General features: G+C 38.7%; 1 protein-coding gene across 2 annotated transcripts; it reads right to left on the bottom strand.

Annotated features, from left to right (window-relative positions):
* Positions 1–7,940: 7,940 nt before the first annotated feature.
* LOC116334639 (endonuclease domain-containing 1 protein-like) lies at positions 7,941–16,505 on the bottom strand. 2 transcript variants are annotated; one of them, XM_031758102.2, is made up of 4 exons: positions 16,435–16,505; positions 10,625–10,957; positions 9,643–9,836; positions 7,941–9,568 (listed from the first exon to the last, which is right to left on the bottom strand). In XM_031758102.2, the coding sequence occupies exons 2-4, from the start codon at positions 10,952–10,954 to the stop codon at positions 9,538–9,540; spliced, it is 555 nt and encodes a 184-aa protein (XP_031613962.1). In that variant the 5' UTR covers positions 10,955–10,957; positions 16,435–16,505; the 3' UTR covers positions 7,941–9,537. The 2 variants fall into 2 exon arrangements, with proteins under 2 accessions (XP_031613962.1, XP_031613961.1); XM_031758101.2 differs by having other exon boundaries at positions 7,941–9,836.
* Positions 16,506–27,342: the final 10,837 nt, after the last annotated feature.

The raw sequence follows: 27,342 nt of genomic DNA, 5'->3' as shown, positions 1-27,342 counted from the left end.
GGTTCATCCTGAGGTTAGGAAAGATTAGATTCAGGTTCAGTTAAGGTTATGGAAAATGTTCATTTAAGGTTAGAATAAAAATAAGATTAAGGTAAAACAAATAACACTTAATCTCTCACCTGCTCCTTCTAATGTTGTTTTAAGAAAGGCATAAAGTCCTCCCTGAAAAATATCATTTGAATGAATGAATATGGTCTTACCTTGAATTCAGTTACTTAGGAATCACTGGGTTCTCTTTCTGCTAAAAAACATATACTGTTATTATTAATAACACTGTTACCAGTTTTATCCACTTCTTCTGCAATACCTTTTGTTAGAGGTACTATGGCTGTGATACAAATACGGCTTTTTAAACCTGCTCCCTCCGTGTCTACAGCTGAGCTGATCTGCATGCACCTCTGTGTGTTTCCGTGTGTGGGTTCACTCCTGATCCATGACGTCTAGCCTCTGCTCCCGTATTAGCAGAGCTGTTTATGCACGGCTGCACGCATACAAACACACCTCTACAATCCGATACGACTGGCACAGTCGCACGCATTCACATTCTAATGCAGCTCCAAGAGCTAAGACAATAACATGTGGGTTATTTCAAATCTACTGGAGAGTTGGGACAGTGTAAAAAATATATTTTACCTTAGAACTTGGTGAGCCTATCAAATACCAATCGAATTTCTTATGACTTTAGTTATGATTAAGACACTCCTGTTCTATTTTTGTATTCATTTGCATTATATTACTTGATTGTTTCTGTTAAATGCTGGGGTAGATCACCACTACATCCAATCATCCACCCATAGTCTCACTAGTCTCACTTATCCAAGTCCAGGTCTTGGGTACAGCTGTCTCAGTAGACATCCAGACCCTGTCCCTGAATTCTAGCTTTTCTGGAGGGACTCCCAAGTCAGCTGATAAATATAGCCTGCAGCAGAACATGTCCCAAATACCTCCTCTAGGAGGCGTCCAGGAGGGATCATGGTCAGATGAACCACCTCAACTGGCTCATTTTGATGTGGAGAAGTAGTGGCTCTACTCCAAGCCCCTTCTCAATGACCTTCTCCTCCTGCCTCCAAGGCTGAATGTAAACACCTTTGGGTGGAACCTAATTTCTATTGGTTTTAATCCATTATTTCATTCATTTGGTCACTAGTCAGAGCTCCTGGTTTAATGCAAGAACAGCAACATTACTTGATGGGTTACTGGACAGTTCACACTCTGGTCACCACAACAGGCTGGTATAGTATCAATCACCCTGAACAAGAGCCTAAGATATTTAAAGTCATCCACTTGGTGCCCACGCTGGACAAAAGAGAGATTTGGGTCAATTTTGACCCAGACCGAGTATTCTCTCATAATAAGTGTCTATACTGAATTTTGAACTACAGATCTATTTAGAATGTATAAACAGGCCCATCTGGTATTAATACATGGAGATTAATCCTTAATGAATGTTTTAGAAAGCAGGGAGAGAGTTTTTGCTTTTGTAACACATGTTTTTAGAGAAAAAAAAAACAATGATTTTAGGATACTTTATTGAAAGTGAAACTGGCAAGAACATTCTGCAAGTGTTGCCATTTATTGTCAGGGCAATGTTTAACTGTTAGAACTGTTAAACATTGCCCTCACTGCTATATCAAATAATTCATTAAAAAAATCATTTGGCTTTTGTGTCTGTGTCACCCTCTCAAGGCACTTTCAAACCTCAGTCCCTTTTGTACATACATGACATTGTATACATTACACTGTTTGGAGATTACCCCATGAATCTCTAAACTAGGGGTGATTGCAGAACAGAACAGCCTCATTGTATGAACATTTGTGCTGCTGCAATAACACTGAAATTAATAATTACACTTAAAAGAAGAAAAAAAACCCTATGTATTTCAGGTTTTATATTGTTGATTGTCATTTATGCTTAGAAATATCTACTCATATATGCTTAGAGTTGTATAATCAATATCATGTTGGTAGAGGTTTGATCCTTAGTTGTCTTCAAAGACTTTGTGTGCATTCCAGAGCACTCTGGCATTCACACCCACATCTTGGGAGCATGGGAGAGGTCGTACCTTCTCTTATTGTTTTATGGCAGGATAAATGTATCTGTGTCGGTTTTAGGCTAAGTGCCTTTTGTTTAGATGAAGTGCTGGACTTTCAGACCAGCAGGTTTAGGGAAGTCTTTATGGGGTCACACTCTGACCCCCCCCACACACACACACACACACACACACACACTACTACTTACAAAACCACAGGCAAGGTATTCTTTGTGTGTATGTAGACGTCATATGTTAATGAACCTATGTATACTCATGTTACCTCAATAAAAGAGCAGTGTTACGGGGGAGCGGACGAGAGCAACTGGGGTCAAGCGAAGGAACAGCGCTCGTCCGGTTCTCTCCCGTGCATGTGAAACATAAAGAATGTTGCCTACTCGTGTCTTGCTTTGCTGTGTAATTACATTGTCTTCAACGTTCCAGCGTATAGGGTTAAGCTACAAACCTATCAATGTACAACATATTTTGTGCCAATTTTCTTTTTTTAATTGTAAAAAGAAAATAAATGTATTAGCAGATAGTAAAATGAGAACTAATTGAAAATGCAAGAATGCAGTCATGAGAATGAGCTATAAATAAGATAAAAATATTTTAAGTCAACATACTATATGAGGATACAGAGAAAGGTGGGATACATCAATTCATCCGTTCATTTTCTTCTGCTTATCTGTGGACAGCATCCTAAACAATGAATCCAAGACCTTCCTCTGCCCAGCCATCTCCTTGAGGCATTCCCAAATAATAATATATAATATAATGGAGAGATACAATCTCTCCAGCATGTCCTTGGTCTGCTCCGGGGCGTCCTCCCAGTGGACATGCCCCACCACCTCACCTAGTCATTCTAGTCAGATGCCTGAACCAACTCAACGGGCTCCTTTCAATGTGATGGAGCTATGCTTTACTCTAAGCTTCCCTTGACTGACCAAACCCCTCCCCTATCATTAAGGGAGAGGCCAGCAACCTTTTGGAGAAAGCTAAATTTTCCTAGGTGTATCCATGATCTTGTTTTTTTTTTTTTTTATCACTACCCAAAGCCCATGACCATAGACTACGGTAGGGATGTAGATCAACTGGTAAATTGGATGCTTTGCTTTCATGCTCACCTCTCTCTTCACCATGACAGACCAGTACACCATTCTCATCACTGCGGCTACAGTTCAAATCCATTTGCCAAACTACTGCTCCCCTCTTTCCTCACTTGTGAACCAGAGCTCAAGATACCTGAACTACTCCACTCGGGGCAGCAACTGGTCCCTGAGAAACAGTAGGCCTTTTCCGGCTGAGGACAACTATTTTTTCTAGCTTGGTGCGAAAAGGTGTTGTATTGAGTCATTTTGTTAATGCTGGATTAACAAACAGTCAGTCACTGTGCTAAAAGTGTGTCATTTATTATAAATCATACATTTCCCAAAATGTAATAACCATCTGGATTTCAGACACCTTTATTCATCACTTTAACATCAGGTTCTTTTTCTGCAACAGGCTGACTCAACATCTGACTCTTCAGTTACAACATTTGCTCCTCCTACAATGACACCTGGCTTCATCTATCACTTCAGAATCTATAACGTATTCTATTAATATGTATTCTGTCCCTTGGGTTATTTCTGAAGGATGTATTTATAAGTTTGATATATGACGGGTCATAGTCATTTGTTCTGTAAGTAATTTAATCAACGTGTCAATGTTTATTCCGATCTTCTCATGGCAAAGTTTGGCGAAACGATTGATTGTTGTCACTTATTAGTACCTTGTCCAGTAAAGTGGTGACCTTCTTGTATGTTTAGGGAGTTTGTTATATTACTAGTGTAAGCTAGATGTTGGTGCTTTGTTTAACCTGCTATTATGAAACATAGCAGCTTATTGTTTTTGCTGTACTACTTGACGTGCTATGTCCATTTATTGTTAATGTTGAGATCTTGTATTGGTTGTTTTCACATGGCAACAATATTGAATGTATCATTTGTGTATTTGAATGGAGACTAAATACACCTTACTCTGTTTCTATTATTACAGTATTACAAGACTGAAAGTATTACAAATGGTACATCAGTAAAGCTCCGAAGAATTCGACACAGTCTCCTGAGTGATCACTGAAGCCATTTAATGTTTAGCTCTTTGCATAAGCTAAATAGTAACATTTAGCTGAGGGCAGAGGATTATGATATGATCTATTATGCCGATAAAATGTAATTTTTTTGTACAGCAGCCACAGACCAACAACAGAGTCTCCACCAGGAGGCAGCAGCAGGTTATAGACTAGAGAGTTGCATCTCTTTTTCAGCTTCATAAAGTCTCTGTGAAATCTCAGAAATGTAATTTATTTTCAAAAGAAGAACAAAACTATCTAATTGAAGTACTTACGTACATTTTAACTATGACAACAATCAGTTAAAACAACTACATAAGATTATTTTGGCATAAAAATAAAACAAAAATATTGTTTCAAGCTAATCAAAGCTAACTACAAAGAATATTGACTAGAGCAAAGATTAGACATGTGAGAACAGAGAGCAGACATCTGGCTCTGGCTCTGCAGTGAACTCTAAAGAATGCTGTTGGCCCTCACAAATAACCCAGGGAAGTATTTAAAGCGTGCTGATTCATTTTAAAAACGGTATTCCTTCTGCTCTTTCTTGTTTTTACAGAGGAGAGATGACACGAGAGATGAACATATCTATCTATGTTTATATATATATAAAATATATATTTATCATTTTAATAAATGACAAATTAAAAAGGCATGAAAATTTTTTTGTGTCGAAAAAATATCGAACCGAACCGAACGGTGAACTTTGTGTATCGTTGCACCCCTAAAATATATATATATATACATGGTAAAAATGATAAATGGCCTGTATTTATATAGCGCTTTACTAGTCCCTAAGGACCCCAAAGCGCTTTACATATCCAGTCATCCACCCATTCACACACTGGTGATGGCAAGCTACATTGTAGCCACAGCCACCCTGGGGCGCACTGACAGAGGCGAGGCTGCCGGACACTGGCGCCACCGGGCCCTCTGACCACCACCAGTAGGCAACGGGTGAAGTGTCTTGCCCAAGGACACAACGACCGAGACTGTTGGAGCCGGGGCTCGAACCGGCAACCTTCCGATTACAAGGCGAACTCTCAACTCTTGAGCCACGATCGCCCAGATATACCAATATATATATATATATATATCTGTGTGTGTGTGTGTGTGTCTATCTATCTACCTATGTTTATATCTATCTATGTTTATATATATATATATATATATATATATATATATATATATATATATATACACATACATACACATATATATAGATTTAGATGAGAGTGGGGCCAGTTTACTTTTGGTTACATCATTTTAGCAAAATACACAAACAAATTCATTTTTACAAATGTTTACAAAACAATACCAAGTCACATAACTCAAGTGTTTACAGCTTAATCTGTCTGTTTTTTAAATTCTTTATTCTTCAAAATATGAAGAAATAAATAGAAATAGATGACAACCCAGCACCTCATTACCCAAATCTACATCAAAACGTGAGTAAACATGAGTGCCGTTGTGTCCCCTTAGATTATTTCCAGTAATTTGCTGTGAGTTGTTTCATACAGAGACCCAAAGTAATTTTTCCTGCCTCAGCCTGGAGAGTGTACACTGGTTCTGTTTACAATACTCCTAAACTCATTATAAGTGTGTGAAACTAAATAAAACCTAGGTCTGGCAGCACTAATAGGCTGCAGACAACAAACATCCATCTACAGAGTTTACACTGGTTTTGTTTACAGTACTCCAACGCTCATTATCAGTGTGTGACACTGAATGACATCTGGATCTAATAAGTTGCAGACACCATACATCAATCACCTGTTTCTGAAGTGCTATATAAATATGTTTCACCCAGTACTCGACCTGGGTGAAACGTCCTCCTCTGGCGTAAGTTATCAGGTGAGACAGGCACTTTTTGAAGTAGGTGTTCGCTACGATGAGTTTGTGGGCTTCAGCAAAATTCTGGACTATGCAGCCTTCTTTGTTACGTGTACCGTGTTCTTGTCCACCATGATGTTGTTTGTAGCCATCTCTTCTGGCCCCCACATGACCATTTAGGTCGCCACCTATGACCAAGCCTTCTGGCTGGACTGAACACAAAATTCGTCTTTGGACTCATCCGAGCACTTGTGGTGTGTAGCAGCAGACCACTTGCAGAGCTGTCTTTCCGGAGTCTGTTTCGATTGACATGATGCTGATTTCCTTGGCTTTCGCTCCGCTCCATTTTGTCTCTTGGACACAGGCGATATCGATGCGGCGGGTCTTCAGGGCAGTGGCCAATTCTTTATTTTCCTTTGTCTGTATCAATTGAAATAATTACACACTATTTAATATTAACATATTAGTAAACTCTTGATTTATCCTTTGTAAACCATTAATCCTCTAGTATATAATTCATAAACACATAGTAACAAATTATATATTTAAGTAACTGCACATTTAAAAAATACAATATGTGATACAAAACTGATTGTTTAGACTTGTGTTAATAATTAGTTTGTGGTTAATCGAGACAGCTACTAGTTGTTAGTTAAGTTTTTTATGTGACCGCATCTAAAGTGAGGGCTGTCTGTGCTTTACAAAGCATTTATAAATTAATTTAAAAAGGTCAGCAGTACCTCAAGACTCAAACAAGTCATCATTATCTTCACAACAGAAAAAAACAAAGCACAAAATGATACAAAACATATATAATCATGCTTCAAACACAACCAACTTCCTATCTCCAAAAGTTGAATCTGTTCATCTGGACATAGCGTTTTGTGGGAGAAACGTTTCGTCACTCATCCAAGTGACTTCTTCAGTCTCAGCTGACTGCAGGTTTCCCCAAACCTTATAAACAGGATGAGTGACGAAACGTTTCTCCCACAAAACGCTACGTCCAGATGAACAGATTCAACTTTTGGAGATTTACTTTCTTGGATGATTGAGAATGCATCAAAACCAACTTCCTAGTTTATAGATGACTGAAATGTAAGTAAGACCAGAGTCTAAGGCAGGGGTGTCGGAATCCAGGCCTCGAGGGCCGGTGTCCCTGCAGGTTTTAGATGTGTCCTTGAACCAACACAGCTGATTTAAATGTCTAAATTACCTCTTCAACATGTCTTGCAGTTCTCCAGAGGCCTGGTAATGAACTAATCATTTGATTCAGGTGTGTTGACACAGTGTGGGATCCAAAACCTGCAGGACACCGGCCCTCGAGGCCTGGAGTTTGACACCCCTGGCTAAGGCTATAAGAGAGATTTAAGAGAGAGAAAGACACATGTAAATGTACTAAAGCTCTTTTGATCAAAATAAAACATGAGTAAGGTTATCACGAAACAACAGCTAATGTTTCAGAGATTCATGAACTAGTGTAAACACCATAAACAAGTGGCCATTAAATGAAAACTGTTAATGCAGGAAAAATGTTGGTGGGATGTTTGACAGTGTAGAATTCCCTTAGTTTGTTCGCCAACCTCCTTGTAAAATTTAACGCATATTTATGAAACCTTAAATAACATGCCCACATAAAATTAGCTCACATCTCAATCATTATATGTATAAATGAGGCAGCAGCAGGTTGTAGACTAGAGAATTGCATCTCTTTTTCAGCTTCATAAAGGCTGAGTGAAATCTCAGAAATCTAATTTATTTTCAAAAGAAGAGCAAAACTATCTAATAGAAGTACTTATGTACATTTTAACTATGACAAAAATTAGTTAAAACAACTACATAAGATTATTTTTGACATAAAAATAAAAACAAAACAAAAACGTTGTTTCATGCTAATGGAAGCTAACTACAACTTCTATTTCTTCGTGTTTTTACAGAGAAGAGATGACACAAAGATGACTGGAAAGTGATGGTTCAATAAGTTTTATTTATGGTTACATATAGAATGCAGGCTTTGTATATTGTTGCCAAGGTATTAACTATATAAACTATATTGAACAATATGATGGATAGATATGTCTGCTGATTTCAGCAGGTTCCTAGATAAACATGAACCTGCTGGTCTTTTTATCACTAAAGAATGTCCACATTGTGAATTAGTAGTTACAAGTGATCAAGTTATACAAGTGATCATATTCTGCTCAAAAATGTAAAACAACACTTTGAAAACACATCAGATCACAATAGGAAAAAAACATTCTGGATATCTAAACTGATATGGATTGGGTAATGAGTTAGGAATTAAAGGATGCCACATTTCATCACTCCCCAATCTTGGGCTCAGCCCATTGTTCCTTGAGTGGTGCTAGTTTCCGTCATTATGCAAATGTACTGTTTACAAGATTGAGGAAACCTGCAGTCAGCTGAGACTGAAGAAACCACTTGGATGAGTGACGAAACGTTTCTCCCAATGAAAACATTAGGTCCAGATGAACAGAATCAACCTCATCACACATAGCAGTAGTGCTGGGAGTAACTATAGTATTTAGGTTGTTATTGTCTTTTTGCTGTAGTTGTTGAGATTAGCTTTCTTGGAGTAGCTGTTGCTAAGATTAGGTTTTGTAATATTAGAAGTTGTTTCCATAGTTGTAGAGGCAGTGTGAGCAGCAGTAGGTGAGGGACTTCTATTTGTGGCAGCATTTGCCACTTATCTGTAATTAAGTGTAAAAACTGTACAGTACTCTATTTTTGGTAACCATTGTCCTTGATGTAAATATGTAAAAAGTCGTGTATGTTTCTGTTCTGTGGCCTGTGTCCTGTTTATTTATATATGTGTTTTTCTTGCTGCTGTTACAACCAAATTTCCCCTTGTGGGACAATTACTGGATTATTCTATTCTATTCTATTAATTTGGGCATAAGAAGTACAAATTAAGTTTGTTCATATCGGCTTAGAATCATGTGTTAGTTTTGGGTTTAATAGTCATGATGGATTCCTGTGAAAACGCCAGAGAAAAACCGGCGACATAGGCGATAGCACTGCATTGTCTCACGAGACATTGTCCTCACTGAGGACAGTGCCTCAAACCTGTTTCCACATAAGTCAAAGCACCCCCGCAACCCTGATTTGGTTAAATGGCCAAGAAACTGGATGTAAGGACGGATGCTACAGTATGTTTGGGGTGCAGTAATTCTGGGAATAGTGTTTGTTGTTATCTTGGTGGTTGCAGTTGTAGAGATAGTGGGGAAAGCAGTAGCTGATGTAGTGGGAGAGGCAGATGTATGTAAAGGTGGGAGTAGGCATTGGCATGTTTTAGGAAGAGCTTTGTAATAGTCAGCAACAGTTTCACTGAGAGGACATGAAGTTTCAGGAAACACCTTGATTCCCAGTTCTTGATAAAGTTCATTCAAAGTTTTTGTCTTCATAAATATAGGCTCAGATTCTGCAGTGTTGTCGCCCCAGTGGGCACTCGCTAACCACTTTTTGTTATTGCGATTATAACAGCAGAATGCTGACCAAAGTATGGATGGTATGTTGACCCTGTTTTTGAGTTTATTGTCCCCGCTAGGCACTGATCCAGTCACTACAAATCCTTCAAGGACATTATTATTGTTGAAGCAGTAGTTTTTTAGCACACATTTGATGCATGTCTCCATTCTCTCCCAGCTGCCGCTGTTGAAAGTAATGGCTTGTGGCACAATGTTTGTAAAGGTGAATGTTGAGATTTTATCATTGGGGTCTTTTGCATGACAAGCTGGAAATAGATGGCCTCTGTTATAATCTTTGTTATCTTTATAATCATAGTCACAGGCCTGATTTAGGTATTTCTCATCCCTCATGTTGTTGGTGTCTCTGTCTTCTAGCTGTAGAATATGGAAGACTCAGTCAGTGGCACTGATACTGTACATCAACATGACATCATTGCATACGTGTTTACAAATATTAGTAATTCAGCAAAAAAACTGATTAATTTCATAAAACACTTTAGATTTAGTGAATTTCAGTGGTCTATGCTACTTAAATCAGTAAAAAATAAAACATTTAATAAAATAAATAAATAAGACAACATCACAATTTGTGTGATAAAGACTAAGTGGCATCTATGATAAAACAAACTCATGCTTATATTCTGCTGACTGTTGATTCATTTCATTTCAATTTGATTCAACTGTATTTAGATAGCACCAAATTACAACAACAGATTTCCTCAGGGTGCTTTATATTGTAAAGTAAAGACCCTGCAATAATACAGAGAAAACAGAAAACCCCAACAATCAGTCGACCTCCTTTAGGCAAACACATGGTGACAGTGGGAAGGGAAAACTCTCCAGTAGAGTCAGACTTAGTCAGGGGCAGCCATCTGCCCCGACTGGTTTAGGTGAGAGAAGGAAGACAGGACAAAGAGACACTGTGGAACAGTGCCAGAGATTAATTCTAACTGATAATTCACATAGGTGTATAAACACATAGTGAGTTGAAAACATGACTGAAGACGAAACACTTAATGAATCATTGGAATTCTCCCCATAGTCTGAGAGCAAAGTGCTAGTTGATTAAGGGACTCTCTCATCCTGTAACTGTAACTAACAGTATGTGAAGCACATTTATTTCAGGCTTTATTAATACTAAAAGACATAAAGATGGAGGATACCTGTGGCTCTATCATCCAAGGTGTTTCGGGTCTTTTCTGTGTAGTCTCTCCTGTGTACTTATAGGCAGAAAACACTGGAATCCTGTTCTCAATGTCATAGAGGGTAAGAAATTTTTTGCTGTTTCTGTAGGTCTGGCAGATGGGTTTGTATCTGTTCTGGTCCAGGATGTTGTTGCCGTTCAAGATGTCTGGGATCTCTGGTGGCTTTGCATCAAGAAGGAACTCATTACAGTCCGACACTGAAGACACCACCTCTGTCAGTGTGGGAACGATGGGCAGGATGACAGTGAAGAGCAGGAAACACCACATCCTTGAAGATGTAGTCATCATACACTGTGATTGTTTTGAGAAGAGAGTAAAAAAACAAAAAACAGATAAAAGTAGAAGTTAAGTACAGCTGGTTTTATAGGCTTTGCCATGTTACTCCTCTGAAACCTTCACAACATGATGATAACTGCTCAGAAAATTAAGGGAACACTCAAAAGATTGTACCCTTTGAATTACTCTTAGTTACATCATTTTAACAAGTTACACAAACAAAATCATTTTTACAAACGTTTACAAGGTAATCAGCAACACAGGGAACTGTCCTCTCCCCCTTCCTCTTCACCCTCTACACCACAGACTTCAGCCACTGCACAGAGACCTGCCATCTTCAGAAGTTTTCTGATTACTCTGCGGTGGTTGGATGCATCAGCAGGGATGATGAGACGGAGTACCGGGCTGTGATTGACTCCTTTGTCACGTGGTGTGAGCAGAATCATCTGCAGCTCAACGTGGCAAAGACCAAGGAACTGATCGTGGACTTCAGGAAGACCAGGAAACACTTGACCCCTGTTTCAATCCAGGGGGTCAGTGTTGACATTGTGGAGGACTATAAATACCTTGGAGTACATATCGATAATAAACTGGACTGGGCTACAAACACCACAGCACTTTACAGAAAGGGCCAGAGTCGTCTCTATTGTTTGAGGCGACTGAGGTCCTTCAACATTTGCCAGAAAATGCTCAGGATTTTCTATGAGTCTGTTGTGGCCAGTGCGATCCTCTATGCTGTTGCATGCTGGGGGAGCAGGCTGAGGGTTGCAGATGCCAACAGACTCGATAAACTGATCCGTAAGGCCTGTAATGTTGTGGGGATGGAGCTGGACTCCCTCAAGGTGGTGTCGGAGAGGCGGATGTTGTCCAAGATAAAGACAATGTTGGATAACACCTCCCACCCACTCCATGACATGCTGCTCAGTCACAGGAGCACGTTCAGTGAAAGACAGAGTACCGAAAAGCACCACTGAACGACACAGGAAGTCATTCCTGCCTGTGGCCATCTCCCTGTACAACTCATCCACTTAACACACACGTTTCTTTTTTCTTTTTCTTTCTTTTTCTTTTTTAGCTATTTATTAATAAACGACTTACTTGTACTATTCTTAGTTAGTGTATTGTCTGTCTTGTTAATGTCTGTTTATTATGGAGCACTGTAACAAAAAAATAATCAATAAAGTATTCTGATTCTGATTCTGATTCAAAACAATAACAAGTCACATAACTCAAGTGTTTACAGCTTAATCTGTCTGTTTTTTAAATTCTTTATTCTTCAAAATATGAAGAAATAAATAGAAATAGATGACAACCCAGCACCTCATTACCCAAATCTACATCAAAACGTGAGTAAACATGAGTGCCGTTGTGTCCCCTTAGATTATTTCCAGTAATTTGCTGTGAGTTGTTTCATACAGAGACCCAAAGTAATTTCTCCTGCCTCAGCCTGGAGAGTGTACACTGGTTCTGTTTACAATACTCCTAAACTCATTATAAGTGTGTGAAACTAAATAAAACCTAGGTCTGGCAGCACTAATAGGCTGCAGACAACAAACATCCATCTACAGAGTTTACACTGGTTTTGTTTACAGTACTCCAATGCTCATTATCAGTGTGTGTTTCTGTTTCTGAAGTGCTATATAAATATACTTCAAAAAGGCAGTATCGGTTCTCCTCTCATGCCTTAGGAGACATTATAACCAAATAATAACCTCCAGCAACCACACATTAATAACCTTCTTCTATGTATTCACTATAATATTCATGTTACATATGAGAGCATGAAACTACGCTGACAATTTTAAGGTTTTACATATCAGGATAATAAATAACATGGTCCTCAACATGTACTAAAACCTCATATGAACAACAAAATACAACATATTACAAAACTTATTTAACAAAATAAATAAATAAATAAAACCAAGCCAAAATACAGAAACCCGGTCAAGGTAGTGAACTTATAAACTTTAATAGATTGTCATATATATCTGGGAATTTTAATAGACTCTAAACTCTCCTTTGAGTCCCAAATAAAGAAGGTATGCAATGTAGTTAGATTTAATCTTGTCAGCTTTAAATACATATGCATTAATATGTCTATTCATGCAGTAAAATGTACATGTATTCCATTTCATTACAGTCTGGCTTTAATGCTTTAAAACCATTACAGTCTTCATATAACGGAACACTGACAATCTTTGATAAAAGGCTCTAATGGTACCACCACTGTTTAATTTTAGAGTACATCTTACTGAGCTTTGAAAATCTTAGTAAATACATGAATATTTATCTTATTTATACAAATTTATACAATATGACTCCTCAGCCCTTTAGTCAATTTATTATCACTGGGGTAAACAGAATCCAAATTACAGTATTTTTGGCTAGATAGGACTGTAGAATTCCTCTGAGAAAGAGTTTTAAATTTGTTAAAAATCGTTTTACCTTTTATTTGTTTTTCTAATGTTGATATTATATATCGGATTTGTTTGTTGCTTTTTTGTTTGTTTCGTTTTTTTGTTTTGGGATTTTTTTCTTTGTTTTATTTTGGTTCCTTTTAAAATCTAGCAAGGGACTAAGGACAAAAATTGTCCCATGGCTAACTCAGCATTCACAGAATTACAGATTTATTAACGAAACTGCTATGAAATAGACACATTAAAATCAATCTAATGGTCCCTCGCTATAATGCAGTTCACCTGTGAAAAAATTGTGTGTGCAATTTTGCAATTTTTTCTTTTTCTTTCTTTTTTTTTTTTTTTTTTTTTTTTTTACAGCGCATTGTGTTCTGCATCCTGATTGGCTGTTGGCATTGTTGATCAATCTCGTGCCAAGTCTCCTGTACAGTACAGAATGCGTTCAGCTTGTCAAACATACATACATCTTCGGTCGCTAGCAGTGTGACTCTGAAGTGCTGTACTGTATGTTTGTAAGTTTTCTCAAAAAAACACAACTGTGTCGACAAAATGTTTTGTACCGCAGGTGCCTTTGGCTTCATTGTATAACACTGGACTTACTTTTCTAGAAGGTCTGAACTTTGAGAGAAAAGTAAGAAAATGTTCATGTCTGTCTGAGAAAAGTGCCCGCCGGCGGGCCCAGTTTACAGGCACTGTTTAAATGATGCTAACTTCGTCATCGTTTATGCTAGAGCGAAAATGCAAACAGTTTTGAAAAGAAGAGAAGCAGGGCTTTACGGGGATATGCGGTGCTTTACGCTAGCATGAAGCATACACAAGCTAATCCTGTTTGAACACGGAAGGAAAACTCAGCCTCCAATTTTACCAAGTGCGTATTACGCACCGTAACTCTTCAAGCTTTTGAGCGAGTGAAAGCTGAGAAGACGAGCTTTACGAGACTTTAGGGGACTTTACGAGACTTTACAGTGCAAAAGACTGTCCAATCACAGACAAGTATTGGTGACGCACGGAGCAGAGAGACCACTGGCCACCTGAAGGATCCAAGGAAAGCATGGCAACCCAGGGAAGGTGAAAGTGCACTCTGTGCAAAAGAAAAACTCCCTGGCAGTGTGAGCAGTGCAGTGTGGGTCTCTGTCTCCAGGTGGATAGGAACTGCTTCAGAGTCTTTCACACAGGCCCAAAAACGCCTGGACATTTGTAATATAAAAAGGCCAAAAAATGAAAAACTGAAAGAGCAGGGCTAAAAAACTTTTTTGTATATATTTATTATAGTTCATATTGCAAGTTGATGTTGTGTTATATTTTGTTCATGTTGAATATCAGTTTCCACTTAATTATAAATCTCAAAAAACAAAGTTCGTTTTTGGTTTTTTTCCCCTTTAAACTGTTGTTCCATTGCCATAACAATAAAATAATGTAAAATGTCTGCCAGGTATTGAAAGCTGAGGTTATTCTGAAAAAAGGGGCAAAAGCATTCACTTATAGTATGATTTCTGGCCCTTTTACAGCCAAAAATTCCAAATAAGTCCAGGCGGCCTAAATGATGCTTGGTCAATAAAGGGTTAAGATATCTATGATAATTGTAAAAAAAAAAAAAAAAAAAATACTTCGCGGATTTCACCTATCGCAGGTTATTTTTAGAACGTAACTACCGTGATAAACGAGGGACACTATATTTAAAAAAATTATGAAACAATTAATATATCTGTTACATTGGATTGCTATTGGTAGAACGTTCTACAGACAACGAGTCTTTTTATTGTTTTGATGTTGTTTGATTTGTTCGTTGTTGGCTGTATAACAAATAAAAACAAAAGTCAATTTTATTATTGTCTGAAGTTGTAAAAACAATGATATGTAGTATAAATATATATTTATTTGATGTTTTTTGTATTCTTTTTGACAACATGCATAATATAATAATACTAATAAAAACCATACAAATAATATTATTAATATGGGTTTATAGGATTTGCGTATCAATGAATGAGCCCCCCGGCTTTATCATTTTAAATAATTACACACTATTTAAAATTAGTAACATATTAATAAATTCTGAATCCATACTTTGTAAACCATTAATCCTCTTTAGTATATAATTCATAAACACAAAGAAACAAAGTGTAGGTATGATAGGTAGCACAAAATCATACAGAACATATATATATATATATATTCATGCTGCAAACACAACCCACTTCCAAGTTTATAGATGACTGAAATATAAGTAAGACCAAGTCTAAGGCTATAAGAGAGATTTAAGAGAGAAAAAGACACATGTAAATGTACCAAAGCTCTTTTGATCAAAATAAAACATGAATAAGATTATCATGAAACAACAGCGAATGTTTCAGAGATTCATGAACTAGTGTAAACACCATAAACAAGTGGCCATTAAATGAAAACTGTTAATGCAGGAAAAATGTTGGTGGGATGTTTGACAGTTTGGAATTTCCTTAGTTTGTTCGTCAACCTCATTGTAAAATTTAACAAATATTTATAAAACCTTAAATAACATGCCAACATAAAATTAGCTCACATCTCAATCATTATATGTATAAATTTGCATCCAAATATGTTGATAGTCATATACCTAGTTTCTAAATGAGATCAAGAACCATTAATAGGTCCTTTGTTAATTTCATAAAGTATAAAAATGTTGTCATTAATCACATTGTATGTGATTCTATTAAACACTACTCAACTATTTTTTATCTCTCTTTATATATCTTTTCATACTGCAACAGCAAAGCTTTGAGAGCCTGATAACATTATTACACCAATACTTACCCTGTTGAGCAGAATATCTATAAGCGAATCTGTAACCTAAATTAGCAAACCCTCTATTTAAATAGACATTTGTGGAAAGAGGCCTGGCTAAGAAGTTATATCTTTGATTGATGAAAAAGATAATGACTTTAATTACTTTATGATAGAACAAAGGAATGTAGAAGTGACTAAAAATATTAAAGGCCTTTCCTGGTCCATATTCTTGTATTTTTGGATAACTGTTGATCAGTGAATAATTAAGCAGTCATTTCAATTATTAAAAAATATGCCAAGAAAACTCACCAGCTTAAATTAGAGCTTCACAAAACCTGCTTAAAAAGATCAGGAAGCGCTGTCATTCAGTAGGGGCCAACATAAAGAAGACTAATGCCATGAAGGAGGTCTGAGTTTTATATCCAGTGGAGGTGTGGCAATGCTCTGTGGCGTGTCCAGCGGGGTGGGGGGTTGGGGGGGGGGGCACAGGCCACCCCCCCAACCAGACTGGCCACCCCAGGTGCCACCCCGAAGCCAAAACAATAAAATCCAATGAAATATCAAATGTACGATTATGTTTTCACAGTAAAGCTCAGATATCCGAGTGTAAGTGAATGCAGCATCGGCTTCTGCGCTATGAGCATCATGTTAGCAAAGGTAGGAGAGCCAAGCAAGAAAGAGGCACCGCAGAAAACAGTTTTTCGGCGAAAGATTAACAGTTTAACATAGCTGGATTGGCCATCGAGGCGGAGCTTCCACAGCGGCTAGCAGGTGGATGAGAGAAGGGGAGGCAGGAGGAGGAGAGACCCGAGGCAGCCGCCAGTCCGAGTGTCAGGTGAACTGAACTTCAGGTAAGAAGTTATGACCTGCAGTCTATCTGGGTCAGATATAAACCAAGTTTAGGTGGAGTTTATTTTCGTTGTGCTGACTTTTTACAGTCAGTTACAATAACTCCTACTGGTGCTATCTAGTATGACGGAGTTTCTATACAGCTGGGTGGGTGCTGTGATGTTACTGATAGTGAACTTTATTTTATTCATAAGTTTAGTTAGTAGAGTTGCCAACGGCTCCTTAAAAAACGGAATGGTCCCTCATTCAGAGAAAATATTACAGGTTTTGTATTGAGCTGAGAACAGACGCAGTTTGTCCCATACTTAAGCTAGATTGAGAAAAAGACACAAAGCTGGAGTTATTCTGTGTCTTTATGCTGCACAGCTGCCTCTTCTTCTCTCATTGTCTCCCCTCCCTCTTCCGTTGCTACTTCAATCATAAAACTGATCAATGATCAGCTGATCGGCTTTTCTCTCTTGGTTGTTGATCTCCCACTTTGCGCCAGAAAGAGGAAACCAGCAGATGTCACGCTAAACAACAGCAGCACGTTTAAGCTTGATCAGCTGTTGTTAGAATTTATTTAATATTAATTTCTAGTATCAGCTGATGTTTGCTGGAGCCACAGCTGTAAAGCTGCTGGTCATGATGTCGGTTTGGTTATCTGGTGAGAGGGAAACATGCAGATGAAACCAGGAGATGTCCTTACTGAATCATCAGAGCTGAACAGGTGATGGAGAAACAGGTTTACCTTTTAGGTGACATGAATGAGTTGAAGGGAAGTTATGAACTGTTTCTGAGAGACAAATAACACCAGGATCCTTTTCTAAGTAGCTGACAGCTGGTAACTGTGCAGGGGCGGATCTAGCAAAGTTATGCCAGGGGGCCAGGTAGAGCATTAACAGGGAAAGGGGGGGACAAAGAAATACTTTTCTTTCTTATTCTCATTTAAAATATCTAGCTTTTATTAAATAATTATCTGAATCTTGCGAACAAAGTTTTTATCTGACGTAAAATTGATAGAAATCATACATATACCAAGAAGACAGTGTACATCACTGTCACAACAGCGTTTGTTTTCATTCAAAGGCTTTATGGCTTTAATACTTGGTGGGCCGGTCTCTGGTCAAAATGCCCAATTTTTTGTCCCAGTCCAGCCCTGCATGTTAATACTGGCAGTGTCACCATGCCAGCTGACTGTATTTCATCATCAGCCAGTGTTGTTCTTTATACATCAATATTACCAAAGTTTATCATAAGGCAGCATAGAAAGTATTTACTTGCTTTCAGGTTTCATTCAAATGTTAGTCTTTTCATTTGTTTCCCCACTTTTTTCCTGTTTCAAAATCCAACACCAGTTTGTGAGAAGATTATCTTCTTTTTTTAATAGGCAGATAAAGTTATGCATTGGCTAATTTGCCAATTGTATGTTAAAATGTTCGTATTTTAATATTTAAAATGTTTTTGCCAAAACATACGTGCACTATATGTCAGTAAAAATACTATGCAAATATTGCTGCACCGTAGTGGTTAAAACCTCATTCTAATAAGAGTCAAAAGCAAATTCAGTAATTAGGTTTACAGGGTTATTGAATGATGGTTAACTGTTGGTAGATTTTTTTTTAACATTATCTGCTAATTACATCTGCCACCCTTCTCCAAATCTGTGCCCCTACCTGGCCCCCCCAACAAAAATTTTCTAGACACGCCACTGGCAATGCTCCCACCACCCCCAAGAGGAATGGGGACCTCCAAACACTTTAATGACAGAGAAATCAAAGAAAAAATGGAGCACATTTTTGTCTGTTGATTTTAAATGAGATCTAAATGTGGCTCTGTGTTTGGATAGATGTTTATTACCTGATTTCCATGTTTCAGCTTTTTTGATTTACTGGACATGAGTGTTTGTAGGAGAAAGACTCTGTTGGGTGTGGGAAGGGCACAGAATGGAGGACAGACAGGTGAGCCCTTTTACACATACAGTTGTGGTCAGAGGTTTACATCCATTCATCAAGGGCCTGAGTTTTGGGATACTAAGGGTTTATCTGAAATATTATTTTTTCAGGGAGGAATGATTGTGCAGCATACATCTTTAAAAAAAAAACCAAGTATTAGATGCACAAGTCAGAATTTATTTTAGATTTTCCATCCACAGGAGGTCCAAAGTATACATACAGAATTAAATATTTACCAACAAAGCATCCGCTTGGTGCACCTCAACCAGATGCTTTTGATAGCCATCAGAATTCAACATAATTTCTTGAGCTAGAGAAATTAATTAATCTATTTGATAAGAGAGTCAGATGTCCCATCATGGCAGACCAGAATCCCAGTGGTGACAGGATTTAGGACAGGAGAGTGGGAGGAGGTGGGTTGCGTGAATGAGAATCTGAAAGGGAGAATGAGAAATTCAATTCAATTCAGTTCAGTTTAGTTCATTTCAGTTCAGTTCAGTTCAGTTCAATTCAGTTCAGTTCAATTCAATTCAATTCAATTTATATAGCATCAAATCACAACAACAGTTGCCTCAAGGCGCTTTATATTGTACAGTACACCCTACAATAATATATACAGAGGAAAACCCAACAATCAAATCACCCCTTATGAGCAAGCACTTTGGCAACAGTGGGAAGGAAATCTCCCTTTAAACAGGAAGAAACCTCCGGCAGAACCAGGCTCAGGGAGGGGCAGCCATCTGGTGTGACCAGTTGGGGTGAGAGAAGGAAAACAGGATAAAGACATGCTGTGGAAGAGAGACAGAGATTACTCAGTATGATTCAATGCAGAGAGGTCTATTAGCAGATAGTGAGTGAGAAAGGTGACTGAAAAGGAAAAACTCAATGCATGATGGGAATCCCCTGGCAGCCTACGTCTATTGCAGCATAGCTAAGGGAGGATTCAGGGTCACCTGGTCCAGCCCTAACTATATGCTTTAGCAAAAAGGAAAGTTTTAAGCCTAATCTTAAAAGTAGAGATAGTGTCTGTCTCCCGAATCCAAACTGGAAGCTGGTTCCACAGAAGAGGGGCCTGAAAACTGAAGGCTCTGCCTCCCATTCTACTTTTAAATACTCTAGGAACAACAAGTAAACCTGCAGAGCGAGAGCGAAGTGCTCTAATGCCACGGTCCCCAACCTTTTTTTGAGCCACTGACCGGCTTATGTCCAACAATATTCTTACGGGCCGGCCTTTAAGGTGTCGCGGATAAATACAACAAAATAAAACCAGTACCGGTACCAAAAAAACAAAACAAAACCTCATAATACACAGGAAAAGACATGGGGAAGCTGTGGTAACAATAAAACAATAAATATTAAAGATAACAATGAATAAACACCCCGAAAACCATAAATTTCACACCCGAACCTCAACACTTGTGGCTCAGTAGCAAACGACTCACGGACCGGTACGGTTCCATGGCCCGGGGGTTAGGGACTGCTGCTCTAATGGTGTGATGTGGCACTATAAGGTCATTAAGATAAGATGGGGCCTGATTATTTAAGACCTTGTATGTGAGGAGCAGGATTTTGAATTCAATTCTGGATTTAACAGGAAGCCAATGAAGGGAAGCCAATATAGGAGAAATATGCTCTCTCTTTCTAGTCCCTGTCAGTACTCTTGTTGCAGCATTTTGGATTAGCTGAAGACTTTTCAGCGAATTTTTAGGACATCCTGATAATAATGAATTACACTAGTCCAGCCTGGAAGTAATAAATGCATGAACTAGTTTTTCAGCATCACTCTGAGACAGGATATTTCTAATTTTAGAGATGTTGCGCAAATGGAAGAAAGCAGTCTTACATATTTGTTTAATATGTGCGTTGAAGGACATGTCCTGGTCAAAAATGACTCCAAGGTTCCTCACAGCATTACTGGAGGCCAAGGTAATGCCATCCAGAGTAAGAATCTGGTTAGATACCATATTTCTAAGATTTCCAGGGCCGAGTACAATAACCTCAGTTTTATCTGAATTAAGAAGCAGAAAGTTAGCGGCCATCCAGGTCTTTATGTCTTTAAGACATTCCTGCAGTTTAACTAATTGGTGTGTGTTATCTGGCTTCATGGATAGATAGAGCTGGTTGTCATCTGCAAAGCAGTGAAAATGTATGCTATGTCTTCTAATGATACTGCCTAGGGCAGGGGTCGGCAAGCTGCGGCTCCGGAGCCGCATGTGGCTCTTTCGTCCTTATACTGTGGCTCTGCGTTTGGGAAATTAAATTAGAAGTATTTAGCTGAAGTGTATTTTATTTATGTTAGTTCTTTCTGACTTGTAGTTCTAAATTGGAAAATTATTGTGATATTGAAATATAAAAATAAAATTATATTCTATTATTTTTTCATCGCTCAAAATAAGCGTCACACTCAGTATACCCGCCGAAATGGCGTGCATTTATCGAGACTTTCAACCCCAGAAAGGCCAATTATGGATCTTCGGATCCACATTATGTCGGCAGCTGTTCTCCACCGTAAACTATGTTAAAGACAAACACCGTTCACGCCTGACAGATGACAGCTTACAGTCCTGCGTAAACTGACTTCGTACAGCCCCGATTAGCAGACGCTGTGCGCAGAGGTTCAGGACCATAAGTCTCATTGTAAACATATCACGGCAGATCTGACGATGTTTGCACGAACACGCTTTTCAGCATCTCTATATTGACCACTTTTCACACACGGTTGCTGTACGCATACAGCACACTGTAGCTTTTCAGCTCACAGCCCGACACACACCACCAACAACACAACAGCACAGACAGCGCAGACGTAAAGGCAGCGAGGCGTGATTGCGGTTGTCGCTCAGGTGCGTCCGCCTCCCCTGCAGCGGCGCTGCAGACCACGCCCCGCTGCACACATTAACCAGGTAAAATACATATTTAGGCAGAATTTTGTAAATATCTATTTTTCATTTTTCAGCAGCATAGTGCTTTTTTTCCAATTATTTTTTAAAAGTCAGGTCAAGGCTCCAACAGCCCAAAGGCAATATGAGGGTGGCGGCTCACAACAGTTTTTGTTTGCTACATGGATAATTGTAGTTCAGCTGGATGTCTTTCCTTTTGTTATATTTCTTTAAGAGTTCAAAATGTGTTGATTACATAAATAAAATGTAATTTTCTCTGTAGCACTTCATGGATTTCATAAGCAACACACCTTAGTTGTTCACACAAAGAATAAAGGTAAAAAACATACAGTGTTATCTTCATTTTAGATGTCAAAAAGTATTTTCGGCTCCCAGTGTTTTCTTTTGCGTGGAAACCGGGTCCAAATGGCTCTTTGAGTGTAAAAGGTTGCAGACCCCTGTCCTAGGGGAAGCATGTATAATGTAAATAGAATTGGTCCTAGCACTGAACCCTGTGGAACACCATAACTGACCTTAGTGGGTGAAGAGGACTCTCCATTTACATGTACAAATTGGAGTCTATTAGATAGATATGATACAAACCACTGCAGTGCAGTACCTGAAATACCTACAGCATGTTCTAATCGCTCTAATAGGATATTATGGTCAACAGTATCGAACGCAGCACTGAGATCTAGCAGGACAAGCACAGAGATGAGTCCACTGTCAGAGGCCATAAGAAGATCATTTGTAACCTTCACTAAAGCTGTTTCTGTGCTGTGATGAGCTCTGAAACCTGACTGAAACTCTTCAAATAAGCCATTCCTCTGCAGATGATCAGTTAGCTGTTTGACAACTACTCTTTCAAGGATTTTTGATATGAAAGGAAGGTTGGAGATTGGCCTATATTAGCTAAGACAGTTGGGTCTAGAGATGGCTTTTTGAGTAAAGGTTTAACTACAGCCACCTTGAAGGCCTGTGGTACATAGCCGATTATTAGAGATAGGTTGATCATATTTAAGATTGAAGAATTAATTAATGGCAGGACTTCTTTGAGCAGTTTTGTAGGAATGGGGTCTAAAAGACACGTTGATGGTTTGGAGGAATTAATTATTGAAGTTAACTCAGAAAGATCAATTGGAGAAAAGGAGTCTAAATGAATATCAATGGTACTAAAAGTAGCTGTAGATAATATTACATCTGTGGGACTATTATTGGTAATTTTTTCTCTAATGATTAAAATTTTATTTGTGAAGAAGTTCATGAAGTCATTACTAGTTAACGTTAAAGGGATGGTTGGCTCAGTAGAGCTCTGACTTTTTGTCAGCCTGGCTACAGTGCTGAAGAGAAACCTGGGGTTGTTCTTATTTTCTTCAATCAGTGACGAATAGTAAGATGTTCTGGCTTTGCGGAGGGCTTTCTTATAAAGCAGCAAACTATTTCTCCAGGCTAAATAATGATCCTCTAAATTTGTGACACGCCATTTCCTCTCCAGCTTACGAGTCATCTGCTTTAGGCTACGTGTTTGAGAATTATACCACGGAGTCAGGTACTTTGGATTTGAGACCTTAGTTTTCACAGGAGCTACAGTATCCAGAGTCGTACGTAGTGAGGAGGTAAAATTTTTAACAAGATAATCGACCTCTGTTGGAGTAGCGTTCAGGTAGCTGCTCTGCTCTGTGTTGGTACAGGCCATTGAAGATGATAACAGTGGGTGGATTATATTCTTAAACTTAGTTACAGTGCTTTCAGAAAGACATCTACTTTGATAAAGTCTACTCTCCACTGCTGTGTAATCAATTATTGTAAATGTAGATGTTATCAGGAAATGATCAGACAGCAGAGGGTTTTCAGGAAACACTGTTAAATGTTCAGTTTTCTTTCTATACCCCTACATCCAACATCCATCCATCCATAGTCTCCTTCCATTTATCCAAGTCCAGGTCTTGAGTACAGCTGTCTCAGTAGACATCAAGACCCTGTCCCTGGTGACGACCTCTAACTCTTCTGGAGGGAATACCAAGCCAGCTGAAAAATATAACCTCTGCAGTAGAACATGTCCCAAATACCTCCTCTAGGAGGCGTCCAGGAGGGATCATGGTCAGATGAACCACCTCAGTTGGCTCATTTTGATGTGGAGTAGTGGCTCTACTCCAAGCCTCTTCTCAGTGACCTTCTTCTCCTGTCTCCAAGGCTGAGTGTAAACATCTCCTGTTTCACCACATCCCATAGGTCAGGGGTCTGCAACCTTTAACACCCAAAGAGCCACTTGGACCCGGTTTCCACGCAAAAGAAAACACTGGGAGCCGCAAATACTTTTTGAAATCTAAAATGAAGATAACACTGTATATATTGGGGTTTTTTTTACCTTTATGCTTTGTGTGAACAACTAAAGTAAGTAAGTAAAGTTTATTTATTAAGCGCTTTTCACAGACAGGCAGTCACAAAGCGGATCCGAAGATCCATAATTGGCCTACCTGGGGTCGAAAGTCTCGATAAATGCACGGCGTTTCGGTGGGTATACCGGCTTCCGCGAGTGTGACGCTTATTTTGAGCGATGAAAAAATAATAGAATATAATTTTATTTTTATATTTCAAAATCACAATAATCTTCCAATTTAGAACTACAAGTTAAAAAAAGAACTAAACACAAATAAAATACATTTCAGCTAAATGCTTCTAATTTATTTTCCCAAACCACCCGGAGCCGCAAAATAAAGACTAAAGAGCCTCATGCGGCTCCGGAGCCGCAGGTTGCCGACCCCCGCCATAGGTGCTCTCACTTTCATGCTCATGAAATCAGGGCACAGAGTGGAGGCCAGACAGGTGAGCACTTTTACATCCACTCATCAAGGGCCTGAATTTGGGCATACTAAGGGTTTATTTGAAATGTTATTTTTTCCAAGGAGGCATGATTGTGCAGCATACATCGTTACAAAACAAGTATTGGATGCACAAGTCAGATTATTATTTTTTTTGACTTTTCCATCCATAGGAGGTCAAAAGTATACATACAAATATTTATGTACAAAGTATCTGGTTGGTGCACCTCAGATGCTTTTGATAGCCATCAGAATTCAACATGATTTCTTGAGGTAGAGAAATTAATTAATCTATTTGATAATTAGAGGTGGGTTGCATGAATGAGAATCTGAAAGGGAGAATGACAAAGAGCATTGATGTTTAAAGCATGCAAAGTGAAGGCTGACTGTCAAAGCAGGCGGGCGAGAAGATGATTGGACTAGAGTCATGATGTCAGTAGTGAGTTTGACAGCATGGGAAAGTGGTAGTGATGTAAAGAACAGACTAGAAGTTTGAGTAGAAGAATGTCATGACTGCTTCATTTTTTCAACTCAAATCTGACCACTTATGTTCACAAATTATTTCAGGCCAAATAAATTATCAGTATATTTGAACGAGGCACTCCTGCAGGTATAATGTACTTTATTTTATTTTATTTTTTTCCCTTTGCTGCAAGCAGGAAATAACCTCCCCAACCACTTTTATGCCCCTGAGCATTTTGACTGTCATCGCCTTACGTTTTGAAACATAATGAATGCGAGCACTAAACACAGTGTACAGTCATGGTTTGACTTCACAAGTTAAACCCACCTTAAAGCAACTTCTGCTTTATTTTCTTTCTAGATGAGGATAATCTTATACTTGCAAGTGAGACTAAGCGGTAAGTGAGGTGTGTGGAAAGTCAATCACTGCTGAACAATCAATATTCACTAATTACTAAATTCTACTTTTCAATCAACCCCGGTGAACTTTCACTTTCATTTCTCCCGTGGCCACCAACTGGTGGAGCACATAGCTGCCCCTCCCTGATCCTGGTTCTACTGGTGGTTTGACCTTAAGATGACAATTGTTATGATTTGGCAATATAGAAATAAATATAAACAGAACTGAATTAAATTTAATTAAATTCAGTTGTACTTAATTTGTATTAATTCTCAGTTCATTTCATTGACAGTTGGGCAGTAATTAAAACTAAAGTTTATCTGTTTAAGTAGAACTAGCTGAGCTGGTTTGGTGATACGGTTGTTTGTCGTCTAGTATTCATTCTCAGAATATCAAACTCATCTGGATTCGTGTCTGACTACATACTTTAACTATCGGGAAAAATCTCTGAAAAAGTGAAAATGTACCAGACACCACGCCTATGGCTTTAAAGCTGATGCCCTCCAGATAAACACCTGCTGATGAAAGCCAAGCACAAAAGGCTTCAGTTTTTTTTTAATGAATGTTTTTCTGTTGGTGGACTAATAATACAGTAGTACTGTGTGAAAGCATTGAGCTACCTGTGATTTCTTTATGTTTAGCTAGGAAAAAGGGAAAATATGTGCATTCATTTGTTTTCAAACGTACACGGAAATAGACAATACAGGGAGTGCAGAATTATTAGGCAAGTTGTATTTTTGAGGAATAATTTTATTATTGAACAACAACCATGTTCTCAATGAACCCAAAAACTCATTAATATCAAAGCTGAATGTTTTTGGAAGTAGTTTTAGTTTGTTTTTAGTTTTAGCTATTTTAGGGGATATCTGTGTGTGCAGGTGACTATTACTGTGCATAATTATTAGGCAACTTAACAAAAACAAATATATACCCATTCCAATTATTTATTTTTACCAGTGAAACCAATATAACATCTCCACATTCACAAATATACATTTCTGACATTCAAAAACAAAACAAAAACAAATCCGCGACCAATATAGCCACCTTTCTTTGCAAGGACACTCAAAAGCCTGCCATCCATGGATTCTGTCAGTGTTTTGATCTGTTCACCATCAACATTAGTGCAGCAGCAACCACAGCCTCCCAGACACTGTTCAGAGAGGTGTACTGTTTTCCTCCTTGTAAATCTCACATTTGATGATGGACCACAGGTTCTCAATGGGGTTCAGATCAGGTGAACAAGGAGGCCATGTCATTAGTTTTTCTTCTTTTATACCCTTTCTTGCCAGCCACGCTGTGGAGTACTTGGACGCGTGTGATGGAGCATTGTCCTGCATGAAAATCATGTTTTTCTTGAAGGATGCAGACTTCTTCCTGTACCACTGCTTGAAGAAGGTGTCTTCCAGAAACTGGCAGTAGGACTGGGAGTTGAGCTTGACTCCATCCTCAACCCGAAAAGGCCCCACAAGCTCATCTTTGATGATACCAGCCCAAACCAGTACTCCACCTCCACCTTGCTGGCGTCTGAGTGGGACTGGAGCTCTCTGCCCTTTACCAATCCAGCCACGGGCCCATCCATCTGGCCCATCAAGACTCACTCTCATTTCATCAGTCCATAAAACCTTAGAAAAATCAGTCTTGAGATATTTCTTGGCCCAGTCTTGACGTTTCAGCTTGTGTGTCTTGTTCAGTGGTGGTCGTCTTTCAGCCTTTCTTACCTTGGCCATGTCTCTGAGTATTGCACACCTTGTGCTTTTGGGCACTCCAGTGATGTTGCAGCTCTGAAATATGGCCAAACTGGTGGCAAGTGGCATCTTGGCAGCTGCACGCTTGACTTTTCTCAGTTCATGGGCAGTTATTTTGCGCCT

This window comes from Oreochromis aureus, linkage group 3 (assembly GCF_013358895.1).
Source record: "Oreochromis aureus strain Israel breed Guangdong linkage group 3, ZZ_aureus, whole genome shotgun sequence".
NCBI classification, from domain to species: domain Eukaryota; kingdom Metazoa; phylum Chordata; class Actinopteri; order Cichliformes; family Cichlidae; genus Oreochromis; species Oreochromis aureus.
The sequence above is the reverse complement of the archived record's forward strand: the minus strand, read 5'-3'. Positions and strand labels throughout refer to the sequence as shown.

Coding starts and splice junctions, on each gene's coding strand:
- LOC116334639 (XM_031758101.2), bottom strand. CDS start 10,954: ATGATGACTACATCTTCAAGGATGTGGTGTTTCCTGCTCTTCACTGTC. Junction 9,837..10,624: donor CTTGGATGATAGAGCCACAG/GTATCCTCCATC, acceptor CATATTCTACAG/CTAGAAGACAGAGACACCAA.